The sequence below is a fragment of the Anser brachyrhynchus genome, assembly GCF_964034855.1.
Source record: "Anser brachyrhynchus genome assembly, chromosome: 12".
Lineage (NCBI taxonomy): Eukaryota > Metazoa > Chordata > Aves > Anseriformes > Anatidae > Anser > Anser brachyrhynchus.
The window spans coordinates 12878759-12899409 of NC_137707.1; the positions used below are offsets into that span (position 1 = coordinate 12878759).

The 20651-nt window shown below is 43.6% G+C and overlaps 1 protein-coding gene across 9 annotated transcripts in view; it reads right to left on the bottom strand.

The window, feature by feature from the left end:
* Positions 1-1990: 1990 nt before the first annotated feature.
* The window catches only part of CNOT1 (CCR4-NOT transcription complex subunit 1), a 60011-nt gene continuing 41350 nt past the window's right edge, over positions 1991-20651 (bottom strand). For 5 of the 9 annotated variants that reach the window (XM_080552600.1, XM_080552595.1, XM_080552593.1 and 2 more), the window contains 20 exons: positions 20383-20513; positions 19610-19906; positions 17192-17332; positions 16988-17092; positions 16290-16409; positions 15528-15719; positions 13677-13819; positions 12979-13087; positions 12710-12879; positions 11705-11957; positions 9365-9613; positions 8590-8753; positions 8195-8312; positions 7620-7721; positions 7162-7335; positions 5644-5793; positions 4400-4580; positions 3885-4017; positions 3665-3799; positions 1991-3084 (listed from right to left, as the gene is read on the bottom strand). In XM_080552600.1, the coding sequence (XP_080408726.1) occupies positions 3006-3084; positions 3665-3799; positions 3885-4017; positions 4400-4580; positions 5644-5793; positions 7162-7335; positions 7620-7721; positions 8195-8312; positions 8590-8753; positions 9365-9613; positions 11705-11957; positions 12710-12879; positions 12979-13087; positions 13677-13819; positions 15528-15719; positions 16290-16409; positions 16988-17092; positions 17192-17332; positions 19610-19906; positions 20383-20513 (3146 nt within the window). In that variant the 3' untranslated portion in view covers positions 1991-3005. The remainder of the gene's footprint in view (positions 3085-3664; positions 3800-3884; positions 4018-4399; positions 4581-5643; positions 5794-7161; positions 7336-7619; positions 7722-8194; positions 8313-8589; positions 8754-9364; positions 9614-11704; positions 11958-12709; positions 12880-12978; positions 13088-13676; positions 13820-15527; positions 15720-16289; positions 16410-16987; positions 17093-17191; positions 17333-19609; positions 19907-20382; positions 20514-20651) is intronic. The other 4 variants (XM_080552599.1, XM_080552597.1, XM_080552598.1 and 1 more) reach the window with 1 other exon arrangement.

Sequence of the window (20651 nt, forward strand, 5' to 3'; positions counted from 1 at the left end):
TTAAAATCCAGATCTTATGGTTGCTTAAGGAAGATGGACATACACCGTCATAATAAAAAAAGTGGGTTCCCTCATCTAGCATCCCATGTTTAAGGCAAGAACCGAGCCATGTCCAGATGAACAGGGCAGAAAGAAATCTAGCTGGTAAGTTCAGAGTAGGGATGCTAACAAACAACTCTTCATACATAGTTTCTTAACGCTGAGCATTTTACAAGTATGAGCCCATCCATCTCTGTTTTTTACATAGGCTCAGTATGGCACAATGTTTCCTTTTACCTCTGTAAAAGGCTCTTCTGTAAGGGCTTCTGTGAGAAGACCCCATGTAGGAGGGTCACAGGTCTGCAGCTGCTGTGGGTTAAGCATTTGATACCCGCACTCCAGCTGATACGGTCCCTGAGGCTCAGGCCCTGCTCTGAGGGAACATTTCTTACTCAGTGCAGTCTACTTCAGCAGACTGCAAAGCCCCAGCTAGAAGAGATAGGTCTTTGCTGCTGCTGTTACTGCAAAGCAGCAAACCCCAGACTGTATCCCCAGGTGTAAAGGTCAGCTACAGCCCTAACTGCACTGCTGGGAACCAGGCTGCTTTAACATTACCCAGGGTGCATCCCTCCACCCTTTTACAGTGGTGCAACATAATGGCTGTTTCAGAGTCCCAGGCTTGGCTCTTCCTACAGCAGGCTACGCTTCAAACTAGGCACACAGCGAACAGAAAGCCTTAATTTCGTCAACGTGAGTACATTCTGCCCAGGGCCTCTGCTGGCAAGGACCCTGTTAACCCCTGTGGAGTGACCCCAGGGGTATTTGACAGTACCAGCTGCAGGATCCTTACCTGGTAAGAGAGGATATGAGGTGTAGTTGCCTCTATCCTACCAGCCTGTAGGTAGGTAATTAACTTTGCCTAATGCAGTTTGGGGTCTTGGCCGAGTCCGCTTTACCTTCCACCCTTTTACACCAGCCTAACAGTTCCTAAGGCCGGAGGGGAACTAGCCGTGTACAGCAGCATTAGTACAGAACCAGAGAGACCTTTGAGCTTTAGCACAGCCAGTGTTAGGAGCCAGCAGGACAAGCCAAGAAGCCCTACATATGGTTTACTGAAGTTAAATGGCAGAGAAACCCCACCAAATTTGGACTGAAACTTGTTACTGATAATCACTGAATTCTAACCAGGAGGGGAGAACAAGCTAGGAGTTTCAATACTGTAAAAAAAAATTCCAACTTTAAAATGCCCAATTTCAGCACAACTGCTGACCTGCCAAACAAAGGCCAGGGAAGTGTAGGAACTGGTAAGCAACTACTCCTTTAAGTTCTTGAGCCACAGTCCACCAGCATGTTTGGCTCCGCGGTCCCTTGGATGTAATCTTCTCTGTGCAGCAGAAGCACAGACAGGGAGAATCCCCTAAAGCTCAGCAGGGAATCCTGACCTCTCCGCCCATGCAACAGGAGGCGACCAGTTTTAACTGGAAGTGTTGTGTAAAGAAGGAAGCAGAGAATCCCTTTTCATAGTACCTGCTGGGTTGTATGGTGTAGGCTAGAGGAACATTAGCAGAGTATTAGCAGTGCTAAAGCTACCTATTCTTACAGGTTACCCTAGCTAACTAGCAAGCTTGCACAGATGCCTGCTGAAAGGAGCATCTTATCAGTGAGCAAATAATTAGAAATTAAGCTGGTGTGCTACCTTTGCTCTGTGTCCCTCCACTGCAGTCTCCTTTCCAGCCCAACTTTGTCAGAAACAAACTCTTCGTGAACTACAGCGTCTCCATCTCCACACAACTATTGCGCCCTTCCCTTTTGCACTTCAAAACAAGGCCTTACCTATGCGTAAGATTTTCCCTCTCGCCTCAATCCTAGAAGCAAACCCAGTTACTCTTGCTAGGCACTGTCCGAAATACACTGGAAAGCTGCAGATTTTGGATGGGTGGAAACAGACTTTGAAAGACATCAACTGGCCAGGTAGGATGGAACTGGAGAGAATAAGCACAGGGGCACGTGCTGCATGTCATGACTTTAATGTGTAACTACAGTATGCATACATACAAGAAGTGGGAGAACTAAAGCCCAAGAACTAGAAAGGCTACAAAATACAACACATGGACCAATACTTTACAAAACATTCAAAATCCTTACAAAATGGGCTGTATTGGTCCTTTTTTTCTTTGCTTTTGTTTTTTTTTTTGCGTGTTTTTTTTTTTTTTAAACAAACTTATACTGTGTGGTCACAGGGTAGGGAAAGGTCTAGATTTATTCCCCCCCCTCCAAAATTTACAAGTGTCAGGAGGAAAAACAAAACAAAAAAGAAGCTATAGGCCTGGTCTCTGGTTTCTTTACTAAAAACAGCTGACCCTCTCCCAAAGGGCCTGAGGTGTGTCTTCTCCAACAGAAAGGAGGCGTTCTCTGACTGCCACTCCACTTGCTGTCTGTCAGCATTTGATGGGGGTGGGGGGAAAAGAAAAGCTGAACCTCAAATCCCTCCCTCACCCCTCCCCCTACTCCATAATATTCCCATATTCCAAACATATCTGCCTTTTTCGTAAAACAACTTAGTGATTTAAAGGTCCCCCATCCACATAAAGAAAAAATAAGTTACATAATAATATAACTGGCTTTTCAATATTCTTTGGGAGTCTGGGAATGTCAGGACAAGGAGGTCTGCCCCAGACAAGTGCTTGGCATCAGCAGCTGCCCCTTTATTACAAGCTGGACAGGCACCAGTTACCCACCTGCCTTTTACACAATTTGCACAAACCCAAAAGTCCAGACAAACGTTTCTGTTCCTTGTATTTACACTAGTTCAAAATGATATTCACAGCATCTTCTCAATTTTGGCCAAAAGTCAAAAACTTGTTTCAAACTTTGGAACGTGCCCACACAGACTTTCACCCAGGATCTGTTGCATGTACCCAATCGAGGGAGCTGGGAAGGTCGGGAAGAGCCTTACGGATTCTTCTGTCGGTCGATGGGACGGGGACCTCCAGGCCGGCACGCTTACCACACGAGATGCAGCTCACCTAACTGGCACCCGTCCCTTCCATCACTTGCTGGGCCTGCTTCTGCCCCATGCAGCACTGTGCAACCGACTGGAACAACCTGAGCACAGAAGCAGAGCATCGTTAGCTGTGTGAAGGGCACTCGTCCCCTGCAATCTGACACACTGCCATGTCCATCGCTGTAGGTGCGCAAACTCACGCTGCATGTGAATTAGCAAGCCCTGAGCAGGGCAAAGGGGGCCAGGATCTGATCTCCAGTGCTACTACATCACGGAAATGCAATGCCCTCAGCTCAGTCCCCATTAGGATACCGAGGAACAGTGTTTGAACAGTGCTGGTGTTATATAGCAGGCTGCTCTGAACCCTCTGTACTGAGGCTGGCAGCAGCCCTGTTCCCAGTTCCACAATCTTTCAAAAGCATCTCCAATGTCTCCTCCCTTTGCAACCTAAAACTTCGCTGTGGAACAAACTTCCACACACACAGGACAAGAAAAATTAGGCATCTCTCACAGTAGCCTGACTTGACTTCCAGTAATCCCTTTACATTCTGCTCTCAGGTTGTATTTCCTCCTATTACGGCAGCAAACAGTGCTTGCACTACAAAACACCAGAAGCTCGAGGTACAACTCAGCCTCTGCTTCAGATATATTGTTTTAGTCATGTTGTTAAGTTATACTCACTTCTCAATTTCTGGAGCACAGTGAACAAATTCATGGTTCCAGAATTTAAACGCCGGATTTTTTATCAGCTCAATGAAAGTAATAAGGAGACCCCAGGGATGAGGCCTATTTACAATCAGTCGTTCCAAGAGAACCCTGGAGTCCAAAAATAAGAACAATTAGACCAAGAAAAAACTGAAATACACAGGGAAGGAAAGCGAGAAGCTGAATTCCCTCTCACCTAGTGATCTGCTCCTGGATAGCCTCAGTGTTGGCCTCTGCAAACAGGTAAAGCATGGTGCAACTGAAGTAGTGGGTGTGACTGTTGGGATATCGCAGCTGGTTGGCAATTGCGTTCAAGAAGAGGTACCGACCTGCAGAGGAGGAACAGCAACTATGGATGGTTTTGCTTACATACCACACACACACGCTAAAGAAACAACTCATATGGGCTTAAGACCGAGGTTTGTGAGCCTGCCCTATACAGATTCAAGAAAGAAGAACACCTAAAGAACCCTATCAACCTGCACAGTAAGAATTCACTTCCTCTTCATTAAACTGTTCTCTCATTCCCTTGCACACTTTCAACATTTGGTTTTAATATTGCTCTCATATTCAGAGTTCAGTGTTCTAATGCAGCACTACTTACTGTGAATCCACAAGCAGCTATGTGAAATCATCTTCTGCATTTCTCACAGCTCAAGCAAGGTGCTGTTAAATTAGAAATGACATGAACTAAAAGTATTCCCAGCTCACCTTCAGTGTCCAGGTCTACAGCCAAATTCTGGAAGATGTCCATGTGTGCTGAGTGGGTAATGGTGCTCATAGACGGTGTGCTGCCTTTGTTGTGGATGTGCGCAATAGCTTGAGTACCTACGTAGAGCACCAGTGCATTAATCAGCTGGATGTTGTAGCGGTTGCCAGGTTCATTTGATACCTAATAGGAAAGATACAAAAAGCATTAACGTTCTATGTTCCTTCAGTAACCTACCGTACAGCACGTACAACAACAGCCCCCAGATTGTCTTGGTTATACAGAAGACAACATAGTTAGATGCCCACGAATTCAATCTGGCATTTTCCCTTTTGCAATACAGTGGTTATACATTCAAAAGCACCCAAGTGTTGACAGACCTGATGTAGAATTTTTGCACTCCCTATTTGAAAGAAAAAGATCTGGTGAAGGCAATCTGAATTCACTAGCCGTGCCACAGACTGCCTCAGACACGCACTGCTTGTGTGAATGCTCAAGCCGGAGCAATTTTCTGAGGAAGTCTGACTTCAGTCTTGAGTTCTGTTGTAAGCCACACCTCGTGATGTGCTAAATGCATAGAGTTGGCTAAAAGCTCTAAGCTGGGCTTTAGCTAATTTGTCTTTTCTACACCCCCAAAGCATTATCATGCAGATCCACAGACTTCAAAAACTAGTAACCACTTGGAGTAAGAATTTAATTAGTTTCTAAACCAGACTGCAATTGAGTTAAAGAATGCTGAATATCAGACAATGCCTGTGTAAACACCGCTGGAATCATGTGATGCAAGCCACAGAATTCTTTATCACTCAGTGGTAGGGGACAAAAGCAAGCTTGATACAATCAACTCTGACTACATTCTTCTCTAAGATTTGCAAGGTTGTGCACTAGAAACACGCAGGCAGAAGAGTCAGAGCTTCAGATAACCTCACTATAAGCATTTTGCAGCTCACATAGATAAAACCAACTTCTCTTAAATTAGATCGTTTTAGGGTTGCTAAAGTCAACACTCCTGTTTTCTTAAGTTGCCCCTTGATGAAACTGCTTATCAGACTTAAATAACCCTGCTGGGGGGCTGGGGAAAGAAATACTCAGTGAGGTGCACTTTCAGAGGCTTTTCTACTGTTTGGAACACATGCTTGCTACACACCGACATAATCCCTGCAAGGAAGGAAGGTGACTCAGCCAACGAGATCATTTGTCTCACACTACTCATTAAATCCAGCATACTCAGAACCGAGCCACTCACTTGTAAGTTGCTGCGCAAATCAGACAGAAAAGTAACTGGAGAACGGGTTTTGAGATAGGAATCCAGGTCTTTCTTGAACTGAGGTGGCATCACTCCAGTGAAATTGGTGAGTATTCGTGGAGCAATATTAATTTCACTTAACATGTCCACCTGTTAAGAGGAAAGCCAGTCAGCTAAAGAATAAACAATTCGTAAAGGAACATATTAAATTACAACAACTGGTAAGTGCTATTACATCAGCTACTGCTGGTGACAGGTTTTTCCTATGAGCAGTAAGAAGGAAACACTAGACTTTTGCAGATTTCAGAAGTAGCTTGGTCTCTTCAGCATGCAAATTTCTTAGATGACTATCTCAGAAGTGAGAGTGGAAGACAGAAGAATTCAAGTGGGAAGGCCATGGGGGAGTTCAGTCACCGCCTTTCAAGTCTCCCTCATCTACACTCAAGATGGTTTGGCAGTTGAAAAAAGTACAAACATCCCTGTCGGTCAAGAATAGCCTTCTTCAGTCTCAACAAGAGCTAGCTGAAGGAGTGTTGCAGCTTCACTCCCATCAGCCTGCATCACTCAAAGACAAAAAACAGGGCAATGTCAAAGCAGTGTGAGAAAGTTCATGCTGCCACAATCATTCCACGATTAGGAGACTGGCGTACGCCCAAACATTTAATTACATTAACACTTCTCAAAATCTCTCCTCATTATGCAAGCAGCTTGCTTCAGAATAGTATTTTATCTCATTATTTTACGATATGACAGCATCTGTTTCTCATTAAAAAAGTACTTCTGATTAGTGCTTGGACACAGTAACTCTTTAACAATTACTGAACTCAACTACAGGCCCCCCACATCCTGCAGAGCACGAACTGTTCAACTCGACATGTGCTGAACAAAACTGAGACAAGAACTATTAGCTGGACTTTCAAACAAAGCTGCAAAGACTGCTTAAGTAGCCTGTTTTCCAGTGACAAATGAGATGCTGAAATGATAAAGATGCCCTAGCTCCAAGACCACATGCCAAGTCAGATCTAGGGGCATGGAGTCAGTCTCCTTTCAGAAAAGGAAAAGCCCCCCCATTTTCCATACAAAAGCTTGGTTCTCATTGATACAGTATTCGGGTAATACAAGCCTCAGCACTCTGTCCTTACAGGCTGAATCTGCACAGATTTTGCAGAAAAGTTAAATATCTTCTGTTACTAGTGAAGCCAAACCAGCGGAGGGAGGCTTTATGCTTCCAACTGCAACAAATTTCGTACCACTGTTCTACAGGATGAGGACTGCATCCGCCTCTGTATGGAAACTGTCAAACACTGAGCATTACAAACGTAACTGAAACCTACGTGCTTTAAAAAAATGCAGTTCTGCCAGCTGCTACGTGGCTTACATTGCGAATGGCTGCATTAATTCAAGTATCAGTTAAACTGTTAACAAACAAATGCTCACAGCCTCTGCCAAAATAACTGGAGAAAAAGAATTTGGAGCATAAAAGTTTCCCGTTTCCAACTTCATGAAAATAAGTCCTACCTTTAGATTGGGGGTGAAAGGGTCTGGAAGCCTCATGTTCCGTGGGAAGGCACTCAGGATCAAATTCCTTAGCTGAATACAGTTGGGTGGGATCACATCACAGAACCCATAGTGGTAGTCACAAAGAAATTCTGGGAAATCATGCAACAAGACCAGCAACACACGCAGAGTGCCCTGCAAAACCAAACAGAGTGGCTATAAAAGAGGTTCCTAATTGTTGAAACTGCCCAAGAGCTTGCAAAATCATCTATGTCATATGGTTAACATTAATAGAAAGACACCAATCTAGGCAGGTAGCCTGTTTCTGTCCCATGACAGATTTGTATTTAACTAAGAAATATTCCATAAAAGAACAGTAAATGCCATTTTGCTACCAGAGTATGTTTTCCATTCCAATTCAACTCTATTTTCAGGCTCTGGTTGGAAGTAGCATCTATTAGCTGATGTACATTTTTTACCTTGTAAAGAATTTGCATAGGTTTGGTGAGTTCCACATTTCTAAGGAAAGGAGCCAAGTACTTGAAGAGATCGATCAGTAACTGGGCATACATAGGCCAACCCTGTCAAGAAAAAAACAGCAGGTAGTAAATGTGCAACAAAGAGCAGCCATTTTAAGTTCAAAGCCATAATTAGGTTGGTGTTCCTATCAGCCTGGACCCCAGGTTAAGTCCTGCTGCTAGCTCTATCAGGGATGGCAGCACCGCTCACTTCAAGGAGCTCAGCTGCACATCACATGCTATGGGTGTTTCCCAAACACTCAACACGCCATACTGAGATGACAGTATGCAGTCTAGACTACAGAACTCTTCCAGACCTGACCAAGTCAGGTTTATTAAATTCCAGTCACCCTCTACTCAATACTTTATTGACATAAAGCCTCTCCTCCATGCAGTTAGGTTACTGTGAATATGGAAGACAACAAAAACAGAACAGCCATGCTAGTGCACTTCAAGAGATGTGAAACAGCACCACACCAGATAGGCATCCTTCTGGGTGAGCCTTTTAATTCAGAAAAGATAAATTGCAGCCACACCTTCTGCTGTGGTGTATGTGCCAGCATTCTTGCAATAAATATCCGATGGGAGATCAGTTCCAGCCAGGCATAAACAAAACCTGGAGCTTTTGTAGGCCTCAGGATGTGAAATGTGTTACTGAAAGAAAAGTTAGAGCAGGTTAGAAGGTGCACAGCAATAAGATTGCTTTTCATAACATCGAGAGAAAACAAACACAGCCCTAAAAGCAAGGCATTTTAGCATCTTGGTTTTACCAGTGATTTTCCTTAAAACAAGCAAGTGGACAGTCTATAGGAGAACCAGTTATTCTGATGTGATTAAGCCACCACAAAGGAACAGTCAGATCAGCCTTCAGGTGAAAAATCTTGACCCTACCAGGGAAAGAGGAGCACTGTGGCCACTCTCAAGTACGTACCAGAAAGCTGTGAGTGTCTGGAAGTTGATGGTTTCCAGCACATGCTCAGGAGCATTTAGTTCCAACAGCAACATGATGAAGATGCGATGGTAAGGAAGCTGCTGAAACTCACTCTGCCGAACATCATGGTCTTGTAGAAGAACTCCCACCACAATACCAAGGACCTGAAGAGATCAATATATTTCAGTGGCAATGGCAAGAATTACTCTTCGGGTCAGATCACACAAACACTTTAACCATCAGAAGAAATCAGTTCTAATAAAAAGCAAAAATTACAGTTCTAAATTAATACTACAGTCCACATCAGCAGCTGCCAAGCACTACGCTTTGCTGTTGTGTAGATCACAGCAATTGATTGAGCACTGTTGAAAGGTCTTCACTACCTACAACAACCTAGCTATAAGCCAAGTAGTGTAAGAGTATACAGGGAAGGCCCTCAAAAAATAAAAAAAAATAAGAAAAAAGGCAGGACCCAGGAAATTACCAACATTAAACCACACTTTCTAATGGCTCAGAACATCAGCTCAAGACCTCAGCAGCTGACTTTTCCATTTCAAGGTACAAACGTGACTTTCAGGTTTGATAGAAATCTTTGTGAATGAGAAAGCGACTTGGCATCCCGATATTCCACTCCATTTATCAGTTCAATGACCAACACATTCAAGTCCTCATCTGGTATTTTATCAGTAGCCCTCATTAAGTCCACACTTCACATCAGGAAAGGCAAACACCATTATGCACTTCAACTGCAAGGACAACAAAAACAGTTCAAAACCTTGTTCAGGAGGTTGATCTTTGTAACGGTGTTGGTTGCCTCTCCAGAGTGCTTCACCAGCAGTGCAATAAGTCGCACAAAGGCATCCAGATTGTGATAGCACTTCGCTCGAATCATAGTGGGGTTGGCAGCAGGATTGTGCTGTTGCTCAGCCTGAGCACGATAGCTGATTTCAACACACATTTCGGTGCAAAGACGGAAAAAGCGGGTGATCAGGTCATCCGTTTTCAGGATTCCTTGCTGGTGCATCTATCAGGGAAAGGAAAAACCCTCAGAACCACAAATGCAAGAAGCTCATTTTACAACTTATTTCAAACAACAAACGCTTTACATAGTGCCCACCTCGCCTGGAGAATTAATTTTTCCCATGCTCTCAGGTGCTAAGTAGCAAGCCTTCTCCACGACTCTTCCCCAAGTTCAAAGTTTTCAACACAACTTGATGGTGGCACCACAATTCTACCAGGGACATTTACTCCCAAATAGTCTTTTAATCCTACATCTTTTCAATTGGCAGCAGAGCTGAGAAGCCCACTTCAGTATCAGTTCTGCTACCAGCACTCAACCTTGCATGAAGCAGGTAAGAGGCAGCAGCAGTTTGGTCTGCCAGGCCTCGAGGAGCCCACACAGAGGCACAAGCTGTGGGAAGGGCAGACTTTGGCTACCGGCTCAGCAACCATCACTGTCATGTAGCAACACTCTGGAGGAGCTAACTGCACTGGGGTAATAAGCTTTCCTCAGAGGAACATACCATGAAGAGAATGACTAGGCATGGTGGCTTTTTTTGGCCCTTTTGTGGGGATTGGTTTTTAATAATATACATATTAAAAGAGACCTGTTACCCACAGCATTAAAGCCATCCAAACGACAAAATGAAACCAAAATTGAACTACAGGAAGCCTCTGGGTTTTGTTTAAAGCACCTCACTTCCGAACTCCTACTGCACAAACATGAAACTAGATAAACAGCACAGTCACTGACTTAGAGAACTTCTAGTATTTCTGGAGAAGCTTTTTTTTTTTTTTTTTTAATAAAAGGCAATTCATATATCTGCCTTCAAAGCTGTATGCTCCTTCTTGCCCTAAGAGCTAATGGAAAGAAAGCAACCTTGCTCCTCTAAGAGGTGTTAAGTCATTTATGTCCAGTAATAAAACTTTGTTTTTAATGCAGTTGTTACAAAACACTTAAAACCCACATCTGTCACCTGCAAGGAAAAAGATTATAAATACTGCAGTTTCATATATTTTGGTTAAACTTACAAAAGGTAAGCAGACAAATATGGCAAAAGAGTGAAGCAGGGCAAGAGTGCACTGAGTATTATGACTATACTATATTGAAGTATAGTTTATGAGCATACTTTATGGTACAAAAAGAAGTCAAAATGAAATGAAATGGGACCTGGGACCTAACAGAAGAAAAATTTAAGAAGCCAGTAATAACACAAGATCCATTAAAAACATTTAGAAAGGATGCTATGCAGGAGAAATCAGACCAACAGAAAGGTGGCTACAAGCCAGTACACAAGGAAACCACAAGTAAACTAAGCAAAAAAATCACTGCAACAGTCAGGATCTTTATGCTTAATTTTATGCTTAATTCATAGCTTGAACTGCTTTTGATTATTCGCAAAAATCTGGCATTTCTGTGGTAGCAGCACCGAATTTTAAAACAGAACCAAATACAAATAGAACAAATTGGGTGCTTCCTTGCAGCTGATATCAAGGAGCTGCTAGGAACATGATTTTGGGAAGATGACTGCAGGTAGTTTGTTACCCCACGTGCTGGGTTACTGAATGCACCTCTTCTCAGTCACACCTGGATGGTATGAGTGTGGTGTGCTGTTAAGATGCCCTGGAGCAAAAATGCTGGAGGGGTTGGCTGTTTAAATTTAGGTGCCACTCCAGCGAATGAAATTTCAAGTTTCTCCTCTCCAATGATTCCAGTTAAATAAAGGATTCCCCCTGTTCACATGGGCTGAAACAACTCACTTGCGTCTCTACTAATGATTTACTGCTGTAGGCCATCAAGAGCTTTTATTCTTACTTATAAGGAGCAACATTAGCCAAGCTTCATTGCACAGAGCATGTGAGAACTGCTGCCAAAAGCTACCTCGCTTGAATTCCTTATCCTACCAGACTTATCCCAGTATTCATGGTTTGAACTGACAGCTTGTTGCCAGAGTATCTAAAGAAGAACCTTATCTGCTGAAGGGTTTCTACAGAACTTCACCATCAAAGGAAGACAGAATTTTGATAGTCAGTTTCAGAAGGATGTCTAGCATTGGTTATAACACTGCTTTAAAATGGAGGGCATCACACCCTACTTATGTTGAATAAAAAGCACCTTTCTTTCCAAAAGCTCTACCTGTCCAACAAACGCAGAGAATGCTTTGGTACTGTCGCGGCCCGCTGCAGCCGAATGGTAGAGGTTCACCCACTCCCTCAGCAGGTATTCTGCCTTCTCCCTCAGGCCTGGCGGATCATCATACTCAGAGGCTTGGGAAATTCCAGAATGCATCATGAAATTGGGACCTCCATGAGCACGGTCAATCATGGCTTCATAGTTTGATCGGACCACTTCCATCAGCTGCGGTAATCTAATGCAACAGATCAGAGCAGGAGCCGGGTTAGAATTCTTTCTCCCCGTCCTGAGAGGGTACAAGAACTGGAAGCTCAGTCAAATATGGTTAAAAGAAAAGAAAACAAATTCCACAAACATATAGCCTTTTTTTTGATCTTCCAGTCCTCACTGGAATAGTAGACTAAGTCCTGAAAGCAGACATATTTACAAGGAAAGACAAAACACTGAAATCATGCAAGCTCTGAAAAAAACCAAACCAGCAATACACTGGAGTTGTGTTGCCATATCCTGTGTGGAAATTTGCCATGTGAGACCAGTGGATGCTTGCTTTGTAGGCTCTAATTGTCTGAAGAAACCAAAAAGGTTATCCAATTTGATGAACTGCTTGTGATCAACAGATTAATGCAAAGAAATTTAAAATTTAAAAACATAACACAATATTGCCTGAATTTGAAATAAAAGGAGGAATTCAAGCAAGTTTCTCAGAGTACCATGGTACTTTGGAGCACAGTGCACAGAGAAATTTTCCTGTGTAAGCATTCAGTTTGAAGTCACGCTGCAGCCGCCTCTATTTTGACAAAAAAATCTGAGCAATTACGTCAGTGTGTCATTAGAACAACAAAACCATTTCAACTAACACTGGACTGCAGCCACAGATGAAGTTTAAAGCTGTATGATTTAATGATACTAGACACTGTCTAGATAACATTTCAGATCATAAGCGAGCACACAAGAGAAGCAATATATTGCACAGTATTTCAATCTCACCCTTCTGGGGCATTTCCTCTGGAATGAGCATTAATCCTCATAAGTGTCTCAATTGTGTGGAACAGGTCTGCCTCTGTAACATGCGCGACGCTTCTCTCGTCCACCAACAGGATCTTTACCAACTGCATGGCGAACGCCACAGCCATGTAGTTCAAGCCATTCTCCATTGACTGCCAAAAGGAAAAAGGCATTAAGACTGAAGTTCAACCACAAGTCTTAGGAAGAACTGACCGTAACTTTTCCCCTCCAGGAACGCACGTTCTCTTTACCTGAGCCAAGTGAAGATCGTACTGTTGCATGTTAACAAGGTGATTGCGGATTAGCAGCTCCACAGCTTCCACGTTGTACTTGTACTCATCCCTGCATTCAATCAGGCACCTGGAAAAATTTGACTTCTTTTCACAAGTGTACTCAAACTACAGAGTTTAAGTGAAGCAACCCAAATCTAACATTTGAGAATCTCTGCAATCCACTGCAATCCATTACTGAGCTCCAAAAGAAGCCTCTTGTAGAGGATTATTTAATGTAACATTTCAGTTCAGGAAGTCAAGTCTCAAGCACTTGTTGCCCTGCACTACTGGCCAGGACAGCCCTCCAAGAGCTTCAGTTTATTCAGTATAAGCAGCTTTTCTTCTGAGCACAAAGTGGCACAGCTTCTAAAGCACCAGTGTTTGTGCTGCAGGCATACACCGTGTCATCTAGTTTGTGACAGCATGTAGAGAGACTCCATATAAAATGAGGAAAAACAGAGCACCTCTAATACTTCATCCTATGAAGGATTCCTGTCATGTTTTAGGAGGAAGCTGCATTAACAAGAAATCTCGTTACTTTTAACATCAAAAAGATTACTTTTCTGTCCAAACTGCATCAACACAAAATATTAACAGGCAAGTGATTCAAAAATAACACAGTAACTCCCAGAAGATGAGGAAAGCTACATCCATCCTCCTATTGTCTTATAACTGACCTAGTAATTTGTTTATTACACCACGGAGATCCATATGCACGACCGTCCTGCAGAGCCTTCAGCACAAGCAGATGACACTCACGGTAGCGAAGCAGGAGGTCTGCATCTGCCCCGCTGGTGGCATCCAGTAAGCCCTCTACAGCCTAGAACAGATGCAACCTGTTAGCAGAGGAAAAACCAAGTCCTCTTCCAAATCTTACACAAACCAGATCAGCAGCAACTACCCCCAGAAGATTCGGCAGTTACGTAAAAAGCTAGAGTTTAGTCATTGCACTGACCCTGCTGGTAAGACAGATTTTACCAGCTGTTACGGCACCTCCGCATTCCCTGTACATGGCTGTCCTACCACAAACAAGCCCATGGTCTCTCTATGCCCCACTGGCTTTTTCATACTGCTTGAGTGCGTGTATAAACCACACCAGTTTGTGCTGCAGCTTCTGCAAGTCAAAGCCTCCTAACAAGCTGTTCTGCACATGGCTCATGGAAAACCACATGAAAGAGGTCATGCAGAACCTGACAGAGGTCACCTTTCAGATTCTTTAGACAAAGAGCTGCAGTGCTCTGATGCACCGGTGGTAATCTATATGAAATGGAAGTCCTTTACAGGGGAAAGCAAAATTCACCTGTTCAAGTCCTAGTCGGGACTAAATCCTTCAAATAGGTACCAGCACTAAGTCAAGAACACAGAGCTTCCACTGAAACGGTTTCCAGCTTCCAGTTACTTTTATTTTGCCACTGTTCTTGGATCCTCGTGCAGACAGCTCATTGTCTTTCCACTGTTCTCAAACAGATCTTCCTCCACATCTGTCGCTATGTTCTGCACTAGTTACTACACAGACTTTGATGCCAGTTCATGTCGCAGAGCTCACTGCACCACTCCCCAGCTGGTAGTTTACTAGCTCTGGCTGGAATGGAGTTTCCTTCAGAGCAGCCTGTATGGTGCTGTGTTTTGGATTTGTTGCTGAAACAGTGTTGACAACAATGTTTTGACAGTTGCTGAACAGCCTGTGCAGAGCACCAAGGCTCTCTCTTTCCTGCTCTGCATCCCCCACAGCGAGTAGGCTGGGAGCGCGCAAGAGACTGGAAAGGTACACAGCCAGCAGAGCTGGCATCAACTGACCAGAGGAATATTCCATGATGTATGACATCATGCTCTAAAATAAAAGCTTAGGGAAAGGATGATTAGGGGGAGACATTCACGGTTATGATGTTTGCCTTCCCAAGCAACCAGTACGCTCGCTGAGGCCCTGCTTTCCAGGAAGTGGCTAACCATCTGCGTGCTGATGGGACGAAGCGACTTTTTCTTTTTTTGCTTTGTTTGTGCACACAGCTTTTGCTTTCCCTATTAAGCTGTCATTAACTCAGTGAACAAGTCATTTTGCTTTCCCTTTATTTTTTCCCTGTCCCACAAGAGTGGAGTGAGTGAGCAGCTGGATGAGCACGTACTTAGTTACTGCAAAATACAAAGCAAAAGTGCACTGCTATAAATCCAGTACAACATTTAATACTACCCACTTATGAGGGCTGTTCGAGTGTCATATTAGGCTCCAAATCATCCTGAAATCAGACTATTCTTGACTGCAACAGTTCTCTACTTGTCACATCTAGGCAAAACTACCCAAAATCCCAGGATGCTGTACCCACTTCTTCTGGCAGCAGCTTGGCCAGAGCACGTATCATACCAAGAGAACAACCCAGCCCTCTTCCAGTTTTATTTACTGAATTTCCTAAGAGGGAGGTTGTCTAATACCATTCACCAAGCAAGCTCCGCAGGATGCACTGCAAGTCAATCTACAACCAGTGAGCAATAAACCTGAGGTGAGCTGTAACAGGAGAATTGTTAACACTCACCTTCTGCAGCAGCCCAAGCGCAGCGATAGCATCACGGGAGTTACGAGCCACTACTACAGCCTCCAAGAGGCTGCGCAGTGCTTGAGCTTGAGGATTCATGGCCAGGGTATGTGGAATGGACTGCAGGTGTTGCTCCAGTTCTGTCATACATTTGTCATAGATTTGTGCCACATCATCTGTAGCCCAAGCTTGCTGCTTAAGAGAAGGTGGGAATAAGTGATTTTTGCAAGGACCGTATTTTGAAACTTAAACAGTGCTCGACTCTTCTGTTTCAGAAAACATAGCGCGCAGAATGTAGTTTCCTACAGTAATATGGTTGTTTATGCTGGCATTTTAAACACACAAATATGGGCAAATTGAGCTGTAGAAATAACTAGGAAACAATTTTAGCAGTACCTGAGACAAAGTATGCATTCGAACACCCATTTGTAATCTCAAAGTCAGTGCTTGCCATACAAGACCTTCCCCAAAAGTAGCCTGAACTCCAAACACTTTTCACTGCTATTAAAAACTAGAAATAGTATTACTAAGTTGAAGATGTTGCCCCAGTCTATGTTACAAAAAACAACCAACAATAACTAAGACTGGGTGTAAGAACAGCTTTACGTTACCATTAGTTTAACTTTAAAATGAACAAACCTTTCAACCAGTATTCCCAAGCAATACAAATGCCTGACTCTTACTAGTCTTCCATCAAAGGACACAAATTCTGCAGCATTCACCGAAAGGGCCATGGTACTCAAACTAATTAGAAAACTCTACCTTCATAGGCTGAGCCAAGAATCCTGTAGGCTGAGTTAAGTCATTGGTAGGCAAAAAGCCAGGGACATTGCGTGCAAACTCTTCGTAAACAGCCAGCTGTTTTGGGTCCACACCTCCAACCTTTGCAATAAAAAGAAAAGGCATTAATCTCACTGCTAAGCACCACAGCAGTAAGGAACAAGGGCTACTTGTTTGTGTGACAGGTAGCTCCTCTGTCACATTCATAAACAGAGTGACCTAGACATCAGGAAGTAAGGCTCTGCTGCTCTGCATGGAGGCCATATCCCTCCTGCCACACCACCTAACCAGAGGATTTTCCCAGACAACTGCAACTCATTCCCAGAAACAGAAAGAACTGAATACTGGCCTCATGCTTCTCAGAGGCACAAGAGAAATGCTCTGAAAGCACAAAGTATGCCCTTTAAAAGGAAGAAAGTATATAGGAGACAACAAAACAGACTAGTGATCTTTGAAATGTAAGGAATAGCAGAGAAGGAAAGACAACTTCCTCAGGGAATTGAGGAAGATATGAACACTTATTCTGGAAGAGCGTATGAATGTGTTTCCATTACTAATCAAGCTAACAGCAGCTCCGCTCTTAGACCATGCAGAATTGCTCGGCTGAAGCTGCATCAACCACTCTTCATTATCAGGAGAGGAAGAGCAGCATCGGCAGGTAGCTCAGTTAATATCCTCACCTTTAGCCTGATCTGTTCTGGCATCCGTTCAGCTTGGTAAGTTAACACAACGGGATCACAGTACCGACGACCCTCTTGTCTAGCATGTTTTCTGAGCTCAAATTCCTGGGGAAGAAAGCCAAACACGCTGGATTTCAGACACTGAATCTGGATGCATACGAACACGTATAAAAACCTTTCAAAAGGCAGCACTCCCATACTTACAGTTGCTAGCCTCTTGTCCATTTCAGGGCCTGCCTTTTCCACAGCTGTCTTCTGGATAAAGCAGCACGCTAGCTCGCAGTTATCCTGCGCTAGCTGGGCAGCTGCTTGCTCCATCATGTCCCTCTGTTGTGGGGAGGCTGCCTATTGAAAAGCAGGACAATCAGCGAAAGCTGTACATTTTCCCTGTGTATAGCCAGTCATAAAATCTGCACCGCTGCACGTACAGAACGCCAGCACTAAGAAGAAACACTCCTAAGAAGAAACGCTCTTAGAAATGTGCTGTCTTGGCACAGAATACTCAATAATTTGTTTTTGCATAGCTTTGAATAAAACATGCAGGCAAGAAGACAGTGAAGACGTTCAACAAGGAACAAACAGCAGGAGGTTCCCCTTCCTTCCCACCAGCCTACCTCCAGAGTCTGACTGAAGCTCATACTACAGATCCTACTGCAGGAAGAGAAACCCTTGCATCAAGGCCTAAAGGTTTTTCCGCCTCCGAGGTTGTGATCAGAAGATATAAGGGTGCCTCAATGCAAAACAGTAATCCTAAGCATTTTTCAGTGGGTTCCCTTTCTGACACAGATTTTTTCCTTTCCCTGGGAGTCTGCTTTAAGAGAAAACTGAACAGATGGACATATTTTCCAGGGTGCAAAGCAGCAACTTCCATTGGAATACATGTATAAGTGCAAACTCTCCAATCTCCTTGGATTTCCTTTCCCATTAAGATCTACCTTATTTCATTATTTTCTAAAAACTATGCTGCTTCTTTCAAATAAAAGAAATCCTTGCCTCATTAACACACCACATGCGGTAAGCCAAATATGAATTTTTAAGATGTCTTGTACAGCACTCTTCTGCAACACAATGTGCTGTGTAATTATGCCACACGAAAGCTCCGTTGGATTACAACTGGACCTATATCAATACCATACATCTTCAAGGGACTACTACGTTGCTACATTTTCATAATTCCCTACATCTTGCAAACATACAATACCCTAGGCACTAAGTCTTCCGCAAAGCTTTAATTACTTATGCTGCTGAAGAACATGTACAGGTAAGCCTGGTAGATGTGCACAGCTGTAACACCACTGGTCTGCATTCACCCTCCCTCCACAACTTCTCATCTCCCTGCCTTCTCATACCACCAAAAAAAAAAAACCAAACAGCATTTCTCTAATTGCCTCCCTGTCTGAACTGCGTTCAGACCTGACGAACTACAGCAGCACTTTGTACCAACAAAGTATTTATGCCCCTCTTAACAGAGGGGCTTTTTCTTATGGTTACTACCTTGACAGCCAAACTCTGCTTAATTAACAAAGGTGCTAACAGCAGCCCCTGGCTCAGCTCCCACATTAAAGCAGTACTATCCCATCCTTAACTTGTGTTTAATTTTGATAGCACGAGTCATGAACTTGTCAAGCATCTGTGCTACACCATCCATAGCCCAAGCTTGCTGCTTAGGAGAAAGCAACCAGCTCTTGATCTCAGCAATCAGGTCGCTTAAAGCTCTGAATATGAAGGGTCAACAGGGTTTGAGGCAGACTATCCATCCTGTACTTACAGTCTGTACTCCCTTCAGACCTTAAACTGGCTCAAGAGGGCAGGTTTTGTAATGCAAGTGAGCAACTCCATTGCAAAAGGACCTTCCCACTTTCATTCCCCATGAGATGGGCAATAGTGAAACACCCTTAAGAGGTAGGCAGTCCTTCAACTTCTTTTTAATCCCTGAAGGGATAGCGAAGTCTTGATCTTTCCAAGATACTCTGCTCTGTGTCTGCTGTGACACTGATTGCAAGCACAAGTTTTCTGGGTTGCAGCTGCTGTTCTGACCAGCAGTTCATGAACCACGTTCCATTTAGCCAGGAGGGGAAAGCTACCTCTTCGGCTCAAACTTTTCTTGTTCATCAAAAGACTTGAAAATATCCTCTAAAAATGCTAGTGAGTCAAAAAGCTGTTCAGAACAATCTTTACTAATCTGCTAACAGCAGAACTGAATGAAATCTACCTGAAGCATACATGCATACTGAGACAACCCACCACCAGAAAGGCCCAGAATCAACTCAATCCTCCCCACTCTAGCTTTTCTATCTTAAAAGCCATAGAAAGATAAGCACTTGAAAGCTTCCATGATGTGATCAAACTCAACAGCACACGGGAGCAAACAGCTCAGGGAGCTCGCAGGCAATGTCGTGATGCTCACCTTACAGGTTGAAGACTACACGACATGAGCTGTAAGCAGTTTTTCCCATTGTAATTCCACAAGTCACGAGACTTGTCTGCTAAATTAATCTCCACACTAGTTAAGCCATGTAATGTTAATCAACAAATCTACACTGAAGAGAACTGATTTGCTAATGCTGGGTGTCTACACTTCCTGTGAAGTTGGAAATAAGCTTCTGACAACGCGACTCTTACCCTCAGTGCAGTAGCAAAGCTGTTCTTCAGGTTGGTAGCTATGCTCATGAGCAAAGGTTCCCTGCAGGTTATCATGGCCATTCCGGCAGTCAGGTTCCGCATCATATGGTGTGCGGCCACACGCATCCGTGACTCCTCCGAATCCAGCGCAAAGTCCTTCCTGACTATCTGTTCGCACGTCGTCATGGCAATCTTAATGGACCGATCAACCACGGGATGGACGAGCTCTTGCACTGCTCGCTCGATAGCCTGCCGCACACACTGCTTCAGCTGGGGGTGGGCCTGGAACAGCGGGATCTGGAGGAGGGTTAGGAAAGTTACGTCAGAACAGTACACCAGAATATCACCTACCCTAGTCACATTTTTCAAACCAATTTTAACCGTACTGTCACAGATCACGTACAGCGTGGCACTCCTGCGTTCCACATGCAGCTATTATAACATCTGCTCAATAATTCTGAAACTGCAACACTTGCCAGGCTTTCTTCCAAAGCTGCAGCTGAACACTGACTGGTAAAAAAGACCAAGGAAGCTCTCCTTAAGCTTAAGTCCTGTGAGCAACTATCCCAACTGACATTTACTGCCAGAATCAAATCAGATATTAACATATACGTCACAGTGAAAGATTACTTGAGAGTCTAGTAGTTAATAGCTACTGCTAATAACCCCCAAAATTTTCCATGTGATTATTTGTTACTGTTCATCCTCCCTATTACTTCTGAGAAGCAACACCCTACAGAATAGTTTGAACTTCTACCAGCTCTAACACTTACCGTAGGATTTAAGGTAATATGTGGAGCCAACCCTCCTAAAGAATAGACGTTGATGTCGTGATAACTGTACTGGGGCTGCGGAGGAACCGTGGCTGTACAAGTGGTGCTGGTAGCTGGAGTTGTAGAAGCAGCTATAGAACACAAAAATGTTTATATTGAACCATTACTGAAAGTGATTATAACGGAAGCATCTACCTCTCATTTAAACCAGAAACTGATTAAGAAACAAAAATTTGCAGTTTATTCATGAAGCCTCCTAAATGTAACTT